The sequence below is a fragment of the Spinacia oleracea genome, chromosome 5, assembly GCF_020520425.1.
Source record: "Spinacia oleracea cultivar Varoflay chromosome 5, BTI_SOV_V1, whole genome shotgun sequence".
NCBI lineage: Eukaryota > Viridiplantae > Streptophyta > Magnoliopsida > Caryophyllales > Amaranthaceae > Spinacia > Spinacia oleracea.
The window spans coordinates 126,622,924-126,639,420 of NC_079491.1; the positions used below are offsets into that span (position 1 = coordinate 126,622,924).

The following is a 16,497-nucleotide window of genomic DNA, read 5'->3' on the forward strand; positions in this document are numbered from 1 at the left end:
GGTGGTACAGATGAGTTGATTATTAAGGGCTATACGGACGCAAGCTTTCAAACCGACAGTGATGATTTCAGATCACAGTCTAGGTTTGTGTTCTACCTCAACGGCGGAGCAGTAAGATGGAAAAGTGCTAAGAAAAGCACTATTGCGGATTCTACAACTGAAGCCGAGCACATTGCTGCCTCAGAAGCAGCAAAGGATGCTATTTGGATTCGGAAGTTCTTCGGAGAACTTGGGGTTGTCCCCTCCATTAAAGGACCAGTGGCTTTGTATTGCGAAAATAGCGGAGCCATTGCCCAGGCAAAGGATCCTAGGAGCAACCAGAAGTCCAAACACGTACTGCGGCGATTTCATATACTTCGAGAGATCGTTGAAAGAAAAGAAATCGAGATTTGCAAGGTTGGAACTGACGACAACGTCGCAGATCCATTGACTAAACCGTTGACACAAGTGAAACACAACGCACATGTAGCAACCATGGGAATCAAGCATGTTGGAGAATGGCTTTGATTTTCTAAGTATTGTTTTAGAACATCTGTTAGATCTATGTTTAAAACAATTGGTTTAACCATTTCATATTTATGAAATTTATTATTTCATATTCATTTAATTTTGGTTTAGTATTAAACTAGTGCAGGACCCGTGCCACGCACGGTAATCCAAAATAATTTAGAAGGTACTCCTAAAAATGTACTCCGTAAATTGTAACAAATAATTTTTTCATACCACTAAACTTTATAAAAATATCGGATATTATTTTGAAATAGGCGAACATGTTTGGTCGTATCTTGTAGTTATATGTAATAAGCTTAAACGACACCAAGTTATTAAAGCCCATAATCTCGCTAATTATGAGAGAATTGGTGAAACTTAGTTAGTTATCTGCATCAAAATGTAAGGAGATTATAAATTAATTATTTTTATTATATCCTACCATTCTCTATGACCACGAAGATTATAACATTAATATTGATTATAAGAATATATAATCATTTTTTTAAATGTAATAAAAATATGTAAATAAGTAACAATAATGAGTAATTAAGTTGGTTAGGAGTGAGAAACCAAGGAACAATAAAAATAAAATTAAAATGTAAAATCTATTAATAAAAGTAACAATTAAAATAAAATTAAAATAAAAAACTGTAGGAACTAATGAGATTAAGTTGGTTAAGAGTAGGAAACCAAGGAACGTGCTACTGTGCTAGTATCTTTGAATTTGACCAAAGGGTAAGTTTGTCAGGAGAACGTGGTAATATCTAAAACAAAAAAAAAGGAAAAAAAAGAAGAAAAAAAAATCAGTGGGAAACCTTCTCGTTTCTTCCGCCACCCCATTCATCTTCTCCAACCAAACAATCACCATAGCCTCAATTCACAAAAAGTTCTCAGAAATCCATCCCAACTGTCAAACAAAACAGCTAATTGCAACCTTGAAGGCCACTTATTATAGGTTGCTTCTTGTTTTCTCCAAGTCTAATTCTATCTCAAAGTTTCATAAAAAATCTCTTGATTTTGATAATTATAGTGAAAAGTATCAGATTTTTCACCTGCAGCGGTTCAGGAATGCTTGAGTTGACATGAGTAAACAAATGAGTTGACTTATTGTTTGGGACGCATGCATTCAAGCGATTACCATCTCCTTCGTTCCTCCTCCCTACCAACGCTCTGGTAAGATAATTTTGTTTATTTTGCAATTGATTTTAACAAAATACTGTTGAATTTGCATTTTATAATTATAAATCTTTCATGGTAACTATAATTTTGGTTGAATTCAGGATATTGAAAGATCTTCTGTGCTTATTGAAAAATTAGATCGGGATAATTTTTTCGAAAAAGGTGAGATCTGATCACTACTATTGGAGGAAAGACATATCTTTCGAATTTTTGTTGGACCTGTAAGTGTCTTTTTATCAAATTTACTCAGAGATCCTGTTTAACATTATAGATATTTTTTACAACTAATTACAATCTCAAAGTTTATTTTTGTGATGCAAGCACCATGTTCATGCAAAAGAAAATTGCTTATTACTCATTTTATGTTTTTGTTTTTGTAAGTTCACTGATTTTATTATTCAATATAGGGACCAATCTGATTTAAGTTTTAGCATGCATGCATTATGTTTATTTAATAAAGATGAAAAATACCAAGTTAAATTACTCAAGGTAAAACACCAATCCTGTAAGTTCCGATTTATGTGTTTGAACTATAAAAAAGGAATTTTTTTTTTTAAAGTTTACATAAACTAAAGTTTTCCCACTATGCCTCTCTTGTATTCCACAAGGACATGATATCTCATAATGTATCTGCAATAAACATATGAAATATTTGTTTTAAATTGTCACTTAAAATATATAGTTAAGTCGGTAAATAAATAACAAAAGTTAAAATTACCTCGTTAACCTAAATTCTGGAATACTTCTTTGTATACTACATTTTGGGTAGTATTATATGTCAGGCCATCCTTATCACATATCAAAATTTTCAACTCACTTTTCCTGGTAACCCTTGAAATTGCAACATATAGTTGCCCATGACTAAAGACCGGTCTAGGAAGATATAGACCTACATGTGAAAGAGATTGGCCTTGACTTTTGTTTATAGTCATAGCAAAGCAAACAACCAATGGATATTGCCTACGCTGAAGCTTGAAAGGCAATTTTGTGTCAGATGGGGTCAAGAGTAGTCGAGGTATGAAAACTTTGTGACCAATCTTGCTTCCCGATAGGATTTTAGCCTCAATTATATGGTTACCCAACTGTGTAACCACTAATCTCATACCATTACATAAACCAGAAGGTTGGTCTATGTTCCTAAGTAACATAACAGGGACTCCTACCTTCAGTTTTAGGGTATGATTCGGTAGCCCAGAACACTTGATGCTGTTTAAGAAGTCAGTTGTATATAGCTCTTGATTACCCCGTATATCTGCTTTGCAAATACTATCTGAACTTAGGTATATTTTCTGTTCTCCTGATATCATGGACAGCAAATGTTCATTTACCTCCTCTACACACTCGTTTGTTGGAGCAAGAATAGCTCTACCTTGGAAAAACTTTGGGTCATCCAAGTTCTCCAAGACAGATGGGTAGATACTATCAACAATTGCTGCAACAGGATTAGTTACAACATCTCTAATCAACACATCATCTGGAATCTCTATGGTAGTCTCCCCATCATTAGGTTCTCCTTCCTTACCATCTCCGATTCTCAATATCCACTCTGAAAATTCTCTTATCTCATTTGAATCTTCTGAACTTCCCACTTGCAGTCTCATGTTTCGTGTCAGAGATAACACTCGACAAAAATTCCATAAATAGGAAGAGTTTATGGCTGCAAAAACAATATCTTGACGACTTCCCTTTGGGACAACCGGTAAAATTTGTCGAAAGTCTCCTCCAAAAACAACAATCTTTCCACCGAATGGTTGTTCCATACTATTTGGATTTGAAAATCTGAGAATATCTCTCAAACTTCTATCTAGAGCTTCAAAACAAAACTTGTTAACCATTGGTGCTTCATCCCAAATAATGAGCTTTGTCTTAATTAAAAGTTCATCCAATGGTGCTCTTTGTTTAATCTCGCAAGTTGTATCTTCATTCACATTGATAGGAATTGCAAATCTAGAATGAGCAGTTCTGCCTCCGGGAAGAAGAAGAGACGCAATTCCACTTGATGCCACATTAAGTACAATTTCACCTTGGCATCTAATAGCCGCCGATAGAGTTTTCCACATGAATGTTTTTCCTGTGCCTCCATATCCGTAAAGGAAGAAAACACCCCCTTTATCTTCTGCCAGAGCACCCATTATTTCCTTATAAACCTCTTTCTGCTCATTAGTAAGAAATGAAACTAATCTTTTGTGCTCTATGTCTAAGGATGTTCTATCATAACGAAGTTCTTCTTGGATTAGTTTGTTAAGACCATCAGAGACTAAAATCTGATCTGGAAACGGCATTGGAGGAAAATGTGCAAGAGTGCGTCCGTTACATCGAAGCAGTTTCTCTATCTCGGCTAAAGTGTAGTTCTTGATTTGGTCTTCACTTAACTGCAAGTCTAATCATAAATAAAAATAAAAAATCAGAAAAGAAATTGATTAGTTATACAATCATTTTTGCAAAATATTATATTAGAAAGGGTTAATCATACAAAAAATATTTTTAGAATTCAAATAAAATTTTGGAAATCTTAAAATACGATAAGTAACCTTAAAATTCCGCCGTACCAGGTATTTGGAGGATACGTTTTTGCCTATGAAGAATATCGTCTCCAAGGAATTTCCATATTTGCTCCCATACAAATTCGGGTCTAGACATACTGCCTGACAACAATAAAGTCACAAAAAGACTTCTTAAATATTGTGCTGATCCCCAAAAACTTGCTTCTGTCATACCATCAATATATTCTTTGTCATCGTCTAGTAATCCACGTGCATAGCAAGCTTCTTTGAATGAGGAGTACAATACACCATTAACAATCCTGATGTCTTCGTAACATGTTGCACCTTGAATTGTATTCAACAAAGCACTCAAATAGTACAATTCTCCACTGCCCGGAGGTACATAATATACTCTCCCAATAGATAATCTTTGTTTCTCGTGCTCCATTCTCTACTTCCATCCTTGTTCCACATGAACTTTGTTGGAATTTCAGCATAAGTTAATTGTCTTGCTATGGGATCTGTTTTATTCAATTCCATCCAGCCCAAAAACATTTTCTGGTCAATTCCGGGTTTGTTAATAATGTTATCGAGTGGCTCATCGTCTTCAAATACAATACTTTGTTCATTAGGTAGATGAAAGCTCAACCTTTGAACTGATGGAGTTCGATAATAAATATCATATCCAAGGATTCTCCAAACTGCTTCACATAGAGAAATGTACCTGTAATTTTAATGACTTAAAATTGATGAATAAGAAACATAATTAAATTATAATTCATTCAAAATAATCCTTGTAATGTCCTATATATTCATTTGTTTGAAAAAAGGGCAGAAACAATATTCTGAAAAAATTTAGGGTGCAATCAAAATGATTTCTAATCTTGTATAATGCATTTATTATGTAACTGATATTTAACTGCATGTATGGATAGTTTTAGTACATCATATTAAACATTCTTATATTTAAGCTCTGAAGCATCTGTTTATAGTTATGTAATGACTTTTGCTGACATTTGAACTAAAGAGCAAGATCACACTTATGTTATGAGTTGCACTTTTATGAAGTAATGTGGGGATTTTTTTCATAATTGTGCGGTGTTTGTAATTCTGGGAACAGTTGCCTACTTATATAAGTGTGTGTTCTTCTCTAATCGTATTCATACATTTTGCCTTACATTTTGTATTATTTTTGCTTCATATATCATATTCTTACATTCTTCTTCATATAGTTTATGCATCTATATATCTATTATTTTCTATATAAAGACTGATATGTTTTTGCTCTTTTTAGAGTTGTTCCATATTCAATCTAAATTATATTATGAACATCATGTGAGAATCAATATCAAGATATATTTACCTGTAGTGGGATTAATGCGCCTTAATGTTTCATCCAATTTTATTTTTTTTCAAACGTTTGATGGTTGTTTCTTAAATCATCAGGGGATTTTATAATAGTTTAATTTTTTTTATTTTCTCATTTTAACATGAAATCATCAAGAGATTTTATAAATAATAGGTTTTATTTACTTGTTTTATTATGAGAGTTTAAATGCTTGAAATTAATGTGATAAATTTGTGCAGGACTTTCGACTGCAAGATATTGCTGACTATGAGGTCTGGTATGGTCAGCCACATAGAGCACTAACATTACAGGTATGTCAATTATGGTGTGTGTCTTTGGCAGATTTTTTTGGTACCATATTTTTTATCATTATCATGATCAAATAGTGTATGATGTTTTGTGGTATGATAATCTAGTTATAAAAAATTGTCTTAGCTTCCTAAATGGTGTGTACAGTGGAGTCCTTATTAAAAACAATTCTTGATGACTTTGATGGTAAAACTTCGTACAACCTAATATAAAATGCTCAGTGCTAACACATTTAGTGTATGAATGCCCCTTTAGGAAAAAGCCTGAATATGTTACGAATGAAGAAATTTATAAGTCATACACTCTATCATATATTTAGTTGCCAATGCTCGACCATTCATTCATGCCACATAGTCAATCTTAAATATAATGTTATTAGCAAATAGTTTAAAAAAAATACATGTAAGGTCGTTAATGTTATAGGAGACTTACCTGCAATCGTAGTACGACTTTATCTCGTCTTTGTTGTGGTTATTCTCATCATCTCCGCCTGCTTGACTTACTGGTGCAGTTACTCGATCATGACCTTTATTGATATATTTAAAAATATATTTAATTGATCTTGATTGGTTGCACCATTCAACATTGATATGAGCTCCATATTTCATGAGTAGATAAGGATTGTATGGAACAACATATCTATTATCTAAAGTAACTCCATTCTTTTCTACTGTCCTACCGTTATTCCTCCTCCTATAATTAGCATATCCATCATCACCAATCGTTGTTCTTTCATTGAACTTTTTAGGGTAATGTTTTGAACACTTCCCATCTTTCATACACGGGGCCTGAACATTATGTAAACCACATGGACCATGAAACATGCAATCTCTAACCAAGTTATATAACTTAGGATGTGTTTCTTTATCCGGTATTTCCGCTGAAATAATCTTGTCGATGTCATCACCACTAAGATACTTGTTTTCTTGGTTCTAGAACAACAAAATATGAGCATGAGGTAGGCCACGCTTTTGAAATTCAACTGTATAGATCACTGCACATATAATCAAATAATATTATAATTATTTAGGAGCATCTTTTTACCCACTAAACACAATAAATAAATATCTGTGGAGTAAATAAAACAAATGTCTAAAGCAACAATGTAACTAAGTAAATCTCAAACCTACAACGTACAAACTAAAAATCAGCTCAACTGCTTCCATTATAGAAAATTTGTCATTTCACTAGTGGAAAAAATACCTGTTGAGGGGGGCATTTTGGGCTTATTGAGGCGAACAAGGCCCGCTTCGACAGACGTGGCTTCAACAGCTCACATAGCTGTTGAGGCGGGCTTTGTTCGCCTCAACAGGTAGTCTGTTGTGGGGGGCTTTCAAAAGCCCGCCTCAACAGGCCAAAACCAAAGCGAAAAATAAGGACCTGTTGTGGGGGGCTTTACAAAAGCCCGCCTCAACAGACACCTCTGTTGAGGCTCACTTCTTAAATGCCCCCCTCAACAGACCTGTATTTTTGCGCCAATACCTGTACATTGGCGCCATAAATTCATATGTTGTCGAGGCGTACATTAAAAGCCCCCTTCAACAACATTATTTTTTTTTTCCAAATTCTTTTAAAATATAAAATAGGTGGCAATAACCAAATCTATATATATACACCATTGAGCATTGAAACCTGTACACGCACCAATCAACACCAGAATAGCAAATGTATGAATCTGCTTATTTTTATTAATAAATCATGAAATTAACTTCATTTATATTAACCCAATAGAGAAAAGCGTATAGTACGTACGTTTACAATTTTTAAACACCTAGCTAGCTAGTCTAACAAATTAACACTAATATTAACAAATAAAGACAAAAGGCTAGAGAGCTAGTCTAACAAATTTCTCTAATCCGGCCACTTAGCTCCCTTTAGATCATGCATTACAAACCTTAATTAAGGCCGTGTTGACTTTCTAATTCCAATCGACTCGATCCCTGCAAGTACCTTTAGCACAACCATAGGCTAAATATAGCAACAAATTGAGGTGGCTCCTTTCCTTGGAAAATACGACCCTGCACCAAACAAAACCTTTAAAATAGCCACCCACAAATTAGAATTTGCAATCATGCAATAAAAAGAAGTATGACTATACCAGGGCAGGTCTTCCTTTAAGTGAATTGCACATTGTGTTAGCCAACCTTGCTGCCATCTTCTGGTCATCCTGAAAATCAAAAGATAAAAAAAAAATGAAGCTCAACTTATTCTGAAGCAAAAGAAAGTAACAGAGAAAACTAGTAACATACTGGAGAGAGGGAGAGCATGTGTGTGGGAGGCTGTAGAGGAAGAACTCAATAAAAGAGTATTTTCTATTTTTGAGAGCCCCAAATTTATTCACATCCTACACCTAGCATCTCTCTCCTTGTTTGTCTCAGTGTTCATATGTTCTACTGCAAAGTAATGTGTACATTGAGAGTTTGTTATTCCAAAAGAAAGAAGTAGAAAGATGTCTACGTCTCCAGAAACCTAGATTTTTTTTATATCAACGAGCCACCGAGGACTAGAAGGATAGTTTACAGGCTCAAACTACTAAAAGCCTTGAAAGCATGGCTTTCAAAAGAACCGTTGGCCATCCTCCCTACTCCGTTAAACTTGTAGGATTTGGCAGGAGACGTCATGTTCAGAAAGAGGGAAGTAAACAAAATGTCATTGTCACCAAGACCTATGTTCGAGAGTTCTAAATCGGCCACCAGCAACTAGCAAGGTTTTGCAGGAAACTGCCTATAACCTCAAGGGCATGCTTTCACATTGTGATTGGGCTATCTACCCTTGAATAGATGACAAGTTCTAGCTCTTTACTCGTCTTTTATCCTAGAAACTCTTTACTTTCGTTTTATCTGCGCCAGGAAAGTATCAGCTTTGGAAAGAGGTGTCCGACAAGGATAAAATCCAAATTCCATGCGAAGCATAATAAATCATGGAGAAGCAGACATATACATGCAAAGTCCCTAGACTACTGTGGCAATGTGAAAGATAAAATAACAATGTAAGAAGATGCAAAATTTTCCGTACAAAAACCATAGGCCAGTGTATCTGTATGCAGTGGACTTAGTTAACCAAAATCACATAAAAGTCACCCCAAATCCAATAAAAGTCAACTTCACAAACGGGTTAAAAGACATGAATGAAATTTAGGGTACCAATCTTCGTTGTAAAACTACACCCGTTGTATATAGGACCTGTTGAAGAAACATTGCCAAGACTCAAAGAGTCACAGGACTGTTGTATAATACATAAAAAGCACTTGCCTAATGAAAACAAGGTATCAAACAACCCAAACATCACCTTGCATATCACCAAAGACATACTTTTATGCAACTTCATAAAAAGGCATTGAATACGCTTTATTAATTGTTAAAGTACGATAATCAAGTACTTAAAAGTAAAAAAATATAAGTAAAAAGAATTCATATCATAACAGAAAGTGAGAAGCAGCCACAGATATCTGCGAACTTACAACTGAAAATTGAGTTCCAGATTCATCCATAGTCACAATCTCACCATTCCAAGTGCCTAGCTTCTCCAATATAGTGGAAAAATTCTTCTCACCAACAGTAAGTCGAAGTCTCATTGGAGATCTTTTGATGGGAAATTTCTTTACAAGCCGGTGAATAACATCTAGTGCCTGTAATTCACGATGCATAGAATTAACTTATGAACTAAACTACACAATAAAACCATAATTTATCTCAACTTTATACTGTAATTTACAAAGTGCAACAATCAAAGATACAGCTAATCAAATGTCCCAAAATAAGACAAATCAGAAGAATTATGCATAGCAATACAGTAGATAAAACAGTGCTAAACCTGCTTTTTGGAACTGTTATAAGGATCAACAGCAAAATGGATGTCATGCATCAAACGTTCGATCATAGTTATCGAGTAAGGGCGTTTCGTGTCAGGATTAATGGTGTTTTCCATGACAATGGTGGCAATATCACGAAACTGAAGTGACAATTGAGCCTCCCTTTCTTTCCCTGCAACTTGAAGATCTCCTTTCTCCAGAATCTAACCAAAACAATCAAATATATAAAATCGTGTTCGCTAAATCATTATTAACTAAAACCTCCCCAAAATTACATAAGTTCAATCAAAGAATTCGATTTCAAGAAGATGAATCACCTCTAAACAAATTGTTGTTGCGTCATCTGTCAGAAATGCAGTCTTCAAATCCTTCAGTTTACTACACTGTCGTCATTCCATTTGTTTGCAGACATAACATTATAAAAGAACATTAATTCAGAAAGCCATGAGATGACAGCCAGGAATGCAAGACATATGATGGAAATTGGAAAGCAGTATATGTATATACAAGCAAAAAAATGCATCAACCTATTTTCTGAAATTAAATAATTAGTAGAATACCTCTGTAATTCCACATTGAGCATGGTTGTGATCCTGAAATAAACCATACTGGTCATGACTACATATAACTCAGCTTTAGATGCTGCAGGACTTGGATATATAGCTGCAAAATAAAATCATTTGTCTTAAAGATCCTACACTTCGGTTGCTATGTGCTTTTGATTCAAATAGCTCCCAAGCCAAGTGCAAAACTCATGTATAAAAAGGTGGGAACTGGAAATCAGGACTTGTGTCTGAAAATGTTAAAAAAAATTCAACAAGCAAGCATCTTAGGAAAAATAGAACGAGGGAAGCTATTGTTGAAACTAACCTTAACGGAGTTCACACAACAAACTGTGATATAATTACTCTATGTCAATCATAACAATGCAAAACTAGAGCTGAGTACAGAAAACATGAGACAAAGACATCTGGGCAACTGTAAGGTACATAGCAAGACAAAAGGAAAAAAAACAAGATGAACACAAGACCATCAGGTAGAAAACATTAGCAGGCAGGAACAACAAAAGTAAAAATAAAAGGGATAACTGCCATACACTCATCTAGTGCTGCAAATTTACTAGTAAAAGAACAACTTTTAGCACATATTGCATAATTTCATAGTCTGCGCAAATTTACATCAAAATAAGAATGTAATAAATATCGGTTTTACAAATTCAGATTGCCCTGACATATTCATTGAAGTTGTCCAGATGTAGACATTGCTGCAACCATCTGATGGTCTTACAACAAGTTTCTCCAACAACATACTAACTAGCACTAAGATAAAGCATAAAAGTTCTAAATAGTACGGGCTTGATCCCCTGTTTAGTTGCCTGACTCTCTTCCAATTAGAAATCAAAGGAAATGTATGTTAGAAACTCATTAACGAATTTAGATTACAAACCACCACCACCGCAACTAATTTGAGACAAAAAACCTAAAATAAAAAACCTAAATTCACCACAATTGTAAATCATTAATTGGAACTGATGAGAGTAATTCCAAGAAGAAGAAGAAGATCTATTTACCACCGCAAGATCAGAGCCACCAGCAAGCCATCACCTTGCTTGCGTCGCCTCATCCGACCACCCACGACCTACCGAAACCCGAGCCGCACCTCCCGTTAGAAAATAAAAAATCGTTAAAATCAACAAAAATAATCAAAAACCTAAATTATAAATCAAAAAAGTTAATAAAAAATAATATGAAAAATCAAAAACCTAAAAGAATGGAAGAATGCAGGAGAGATGGAGAGAGATGAAAGAGTTACCTCATTTGGAGAACGACGCCGTCTTCCTCGAGAATGCTAAGTAGATGACGGTCGAATCGATATACCCTAGCTTGAGGAGGGAGACAAATCGACGAGTTTGAAGAGTCGAGGGAGAGAGGTCGCGGAGATACCCTAGCTTTGTAACTCTTCCATGGAAGGCGGAGGAAAAGCTTCCATGGAAGCCAACGACTGTGAGGAGAGGTAGCCCGATTTGTTGACGAAATAGCGGGTTTGAGGAGTTTTGAACCAGGAGAGAGAGGAGAGAGGAGAGCGAAGAGAAGAGAGAGAAATGAAACAGATGAAATGAGGAGGAGATAGAATTAAAACGCAGTAGATTGTGAAGACCTGTTGAAGCGAACAAACATAAGCCCGCCCCTTTAGACTAGTGTCTATTGAGGCGGGCAATAAAAAGCCCCCTTCAACAGTATCTATAGAAGCGAACCCCACAAAAGCCCGCCCCAATCTGTTAGTAAAATATTTGACCCGCGTTGACTGGGTGGTTATTGAGGCTCACTTATGTATGCCCCCCTCAACAAGGGGGCTACAATAGGCGTTTTTTCCACTAGTGTTTGTCAATTTGGAGCAGTTCAGGTACGTTATCTGCATAATGCAGACCAGTAGAAGTACATTTTTAAAGAAAAATCTGTAAATTCCATTGAAATCTCACCTGACTGTACTCCTCCAAATATTTTTTTCATCCTTCAAATCTCTTGTCAACTGATCAAGTTTGATTTTGAAAATTCTACATAGAATATCCGGTCGATCTTCTGGTTTAAGTCCTCTTTGTTGCACATATCTCATGATTTCTGGCCATTTTGGATTGCAAGTGAAAGTGATAAAAAAATCAGGATATCCATACCATTTGCAAATAGCCATAGCATCCTGATAGTTTTGAACCATATATCTAGCACCACCGGTAAAAGATGAAGGTAACACAATGCGTTTTCCGGTAGAAGAAGAGTTCGTGTTTTCTCCCATTCTAGCCTGTCACATTCTTGTAATTATCTGCTCTCAAATTCTTTTGATGGGTTCGGACATAGCACAACCTTTCAGATTCTATCATTGTAAGACCATCAACCAAAAATTGTTGGAGTAATTTCCGAGCCCACAAAAGAGTCTTGGCCTCATCACGTCTCTCATGAATTCTATAAGCAAAAAACTCTCTCATAGTCAGTTTCTTTCTTTTTTGACGTTTGGGTGTGTCCCTTAGTTGAATACCAAGTCTGTATCCATCCTCTCCATATGGGAATAATAAGGGATATTGCAGGGCTAGATAAGAGGGATGCAACTCAGTTATATGTTGTAATTGACCGCTTTGCGTCTCTAATATGATATCCCTTTCTTCCGTAGAACTTCCAATATCACCAACAATTAGAGCAGCTACTTCAGAAGCAGTAGGCAAATTATATGTCCTTCCATCAGATTCTCTTCGTCCAATGAGTTTCAGTTTAACACTACCATGATGATTTTTGGATTCAAATCAGTCCCTTGCCCCTCTAAACGCCTTTGCTAGGGGATTATGTTCATCAAGCATATGTCGAAGATCCTCAACAATAGCACCATCTAATGAGTTTTTTGTATTACTTGAACTCATATAAACCCAAAATTTATATTAGAATAAAGATAGTACCTTCTAAAATATCTGGTTTTGGTAAGTAAATAACAAACATACCTGAAAAATTGCATTTTGTTGGAGACTTCATTTTCAGTATCATATATATATAACTGTGAAAACTTTGGAGGTGATCCTGTCGGTGGTAGTAAACTCCCTATCCTGTGGTAATTTTGGCCATGCAATCTAAAGGTAGATGGTCCACGTCCTCTATTCACAGATGAATCAATCTTTCCACCCATTGAAGTAAAAGCAAACATCATGTTAAATGCTCGTATATTATCAAGGAAACTTCTGCTTTTAGCACCTTTAGTCTTATAGAGATTCTGAAGTGTTTGAGGTGGTTCTTGAAGCTTAGGAAGTTGGACCTTTCCTTGCATGCAACATTGTGAAAACTTTGGGTCTGTAACTCGATCTTTCTATGCTCTCTCTTCAAACCACATTATTGCCCCACAATATTCACAAGTATGTGTTGGATCCCCAATGTCCCAATAGCCTACATTCATGTTTGATATTGTATTGAGGATATGGAAATGACATTATAACATCGCAAAATCTATTAATATACTACACTTATATTTGAACATAAATCAACATATGTACCTTCAGATGCACTATCTCCGGAAATATTACTACCTAATCATTCACGAAAATGAGCAGTAAGTGTCTTACTAAAACTAAAATAATGTAATCCAAAACTATAAGTATAACATTATTTCCTTAAATCATAATAAGATAAATCTATTGGTGATCGTTCATACCTTCTATGTCAATATGCTCGTCATCCTCACTAAGTTCATCAATATGCCCTGATGTTATAATAAATACTATAACTCATTATCATTTATTCAGTTTATAAAGAACGTTATAAGTTGATAAATATTTGGGTGGTCCATACCTTCTGTGTCAATATTTGAATCATTCCCACGAAGATCATCAATGAGATCAGATGCTATAAAGGCAACCATAGATGAACTGTTAATGTCACAAAATTGGTATATTCTTCAATAAAATGAAAAAAAAATCAAAAAATTAATACATGTAGAACTACTCGCACAAAGTGCATTGTTCGTCTTACACCTCACGGGTCTATATGTTTCTGTTGTTGGTAGAATTCTTCCATTTTGTATCATGTGTTTTCCCGCTATAAGTGAACGGATTGAATTTTCATTTGTACCAAAACAATTCCCAATGCTAGAACATGGATTGCCCTTTCCATTATTATGAGATATTGCTGCTAGTACAATCGGAGCACGAAATTGATTTTGACTTGCAGATGATTTTCCATTGCCATTGGAAACTAAAAAAATCTCTATATTAATAAGTTTGTAGCTTGTAAAAAATTCGTTTTAATTGATTCTTTGAAATTACACAACTTTAAACAAACAAAAACCTACCATTTGATATATCACCAAGTGGTGTTCTCGGTTGAGTTGCTGACATTGGTGCTTCATATGATAGCCTTTGACGCTTTTCCTTCATTTTTGTTAATCGATTTAACCTTTCTTTTTACTTATCACCCTGATCCATTGTTTCATGTGTAGAAATGATGTGTCAAGGATTTTGAAGGAAAACAAATTATTAAGATGTCCAAATATTTAACTTTGCAAGATATTTTCTTATTTGTTCACGAATTTGAACAATATTTCTACAGACAGTTTACTTCCATCCCTCATGATTGATATTCACTGAATTGATATGCAGTCATATTTTCTTAGAGTATTTACTTCCCTTTTACTGATTTGATATTCCTACCATAATTTTAGGACAACTTATGATAATTTTAGAAAGATACTTGATCTATACTCTGTATAATATTTCCGTAGATATTTTACAGTTGTATAATATATTTCTACAGAGAATTTACTTCCTTTTTACGGATTTCGTGCCTAATTTATATATGTAAAATATACATTTTACATAATTACATGTATTTTTTACAGTAGTCAAATAGATATTATTAACATTGTCAATTTTAAGATTTGAAACAACGATATAATATAATTTTTACAGACTTTCTAATTCTCTTTTAGAAAGATACTTGATCTATACTCTGTATAATATTTCCGTAGATATTTTATAGTGGTATAATATATTTCTACAGAAAATTTACTTCCTTTTTACTGATTTCGTGCCTAATTTATATATGTAAAATATACATTTTACATAATTACATATATTTTTTACAGTAGTCAAATAGATATTATTGACATTGTCAATTTTAAGATTTGAAACAACGATATAATATAATTTTTATAGACTTTCTAATTCTCTTTTACTAATATGAATTTTATTTATACAAACTTTTTATTAATTTTCATATTTATTTTAATATGTACCCTGCAACATTTTTTTTTATACAGATACTTTTTTATTATTATTCGTAATGTGATCATCATTATTTCGTCTGTGGTCCATCGCAACTTCTGCCTCGACATCATACTCTTGTATGTAATTAGGTGGGAATAGCTATCATCCTCATAATAGAGAATAATATGCAAATCTTGCGGTGTCTGTGTCTTTTAATGCAGCGAAGTTAGAGACGTTGGCGACCAATATTGAAATCAAATTATATTGTATTGGATCCCTATTTTACTGTCCAAAGAGCTACACAAATGATTATTTTTCCTGTAACCCACACTATGGTTCTTGATAATGTACCGACAGATGGAAAATATGAACATGTGACCCGAAACACACACACAATATGAACATTGGACAGGGCACAGTCATATTTAACTGCACTTGTATGCACATGAATCCTTTAGTACAATGTCTATTTAGGAATTTTTCTGATCAATAATTATTTTTTAATGTCAGTTTTTCAGCTAAACTCATTATCAACTCTCCCCTGTGTATTTTGTCCTTTCACATGATACAAAACTCAAGAATTTTTTAAAATTATAGATGGGGTGGATGTGATTATTTACTGTTGGTGTGCACAAAGTAACTGCGAGGGGATGTGATTATTTACTGTTGGTGTGCACAAAGCTGTGTGATGAGACTGATGACAGTGTAAATGGCTCTTTTTTTTGGCTTTGCAGTGTGAATACTTTTATATGCAAGTGGAGTTGGATTGTTGATATGGACTATTGTTGTAATTAATTAGTCATGCTCGTGGGATTTCTGGTCCACATCCGTTTTCCGGATGTAAGTTCAACCTGTCTGTTCACTGTTCTGTCACTGTTCTGCATATTTTTCTGATCTTACTCATAGGATTTTCTTTCTTTCTTTCCCAGGCTTTTTGGTGTAGGTGAGGCGTCATTTATCAGCCTTGCAGCACCCTTCATTGATGATAATGCCCCTGATACTCAGGTACCTGTTTATTCTCTTAAACCCCTTTCTTGAGGTGTAGGGGACAACTTAAAATAGTACCATCTTGTATTCTGAAAATGCATGCAATAGTAGTTTAATTCTATAATGGGTATCATTAATAAAGCTAATATTCTTG

General features: G+C 34.5%; 1 protein-coding gene and 1 pseudogene across 3 annotated transcripts; both read right to left on the reverse strand.

Moving 5' to 3' along the window:
- Positions 1 to 2,393: 2,393 nt before the first annotated feature.
- LOC130459127 (uncharacterized) lies at positions 2,394 to 13,232 on the reverse strand (annotated as a pseudogene).
- Positions 7,461 to 11,957, reverse strand: LOC130460682 (uncharacterized). Of its 3 annotated transcripts, none has more exons than XM_056828081.1 (8): positions 11,435 to 11,957; positions 11,193 to 11,260; positions 10,183 to 10,285; positions 9,940 to 10,005; positions 9,625 to 9,825; positions 9,272 to 9,439; positions 7,910 to 7,978; positions 7,461 to 7,829 (listed from the first exon to the last, which is right to left on the reverse strand). In XM_056828081.1, the coding sequence occupies exons 5-8, from the start codon at positions 9,736 to 9,738 to the stop codon at positions 7,764 to 7,766; spliced, it is 417 nt and encodes a 138-aa protein (XP_056684059.1). In that variant the 5' UTR covers positions 9,739 to 9,825; positions 9,940 to 10,005; positions 10,183 to 10,285; positions 11,193 to 11,260; positions 11,435 to 11,957; the 3' UTR covers positions 7,461 to 7,763. The 3 variants fall into 3 exon arrangements, with proteins under 3 accessions (XP_056684059.1, XP_056684058.1, XP_056684057.1); XM_056828080.1 differs by having other exon boundaries at positions 11,193 to 11,281; XM_056828079.1 differs by having other exon boundaries at positions 11,193 to 11,957.
- Positions 13,233 to 16,497: the final 3,265 nt, after the last annotated feature.

Excerpts from the sequence above, each read along its gene's own strand:
- LOC130460682 (XM_056828081.1), bottom strand. The coding sequence starts at position 9,738 with ATGGAAAACACCATTAATCCTGACACGAAACGCCCTTACTCGATAACT. Across the intron at positions 7,979-9,271 it reads CTGGAACTCAATTTTCAGTT|GATGACCAGAAGATGGCAGC; the intron begins GTAAGTTCGCAG and ends TTTGATTTTCAG. Across the intron at positions 7,830-7,909 it reads TTAAAGGAAGACCTGCCCTG|GGTCGTATTTTCCAAGGAAA; the intron begins GTATAGTCATAC and ends TGTTTGGTGCAG.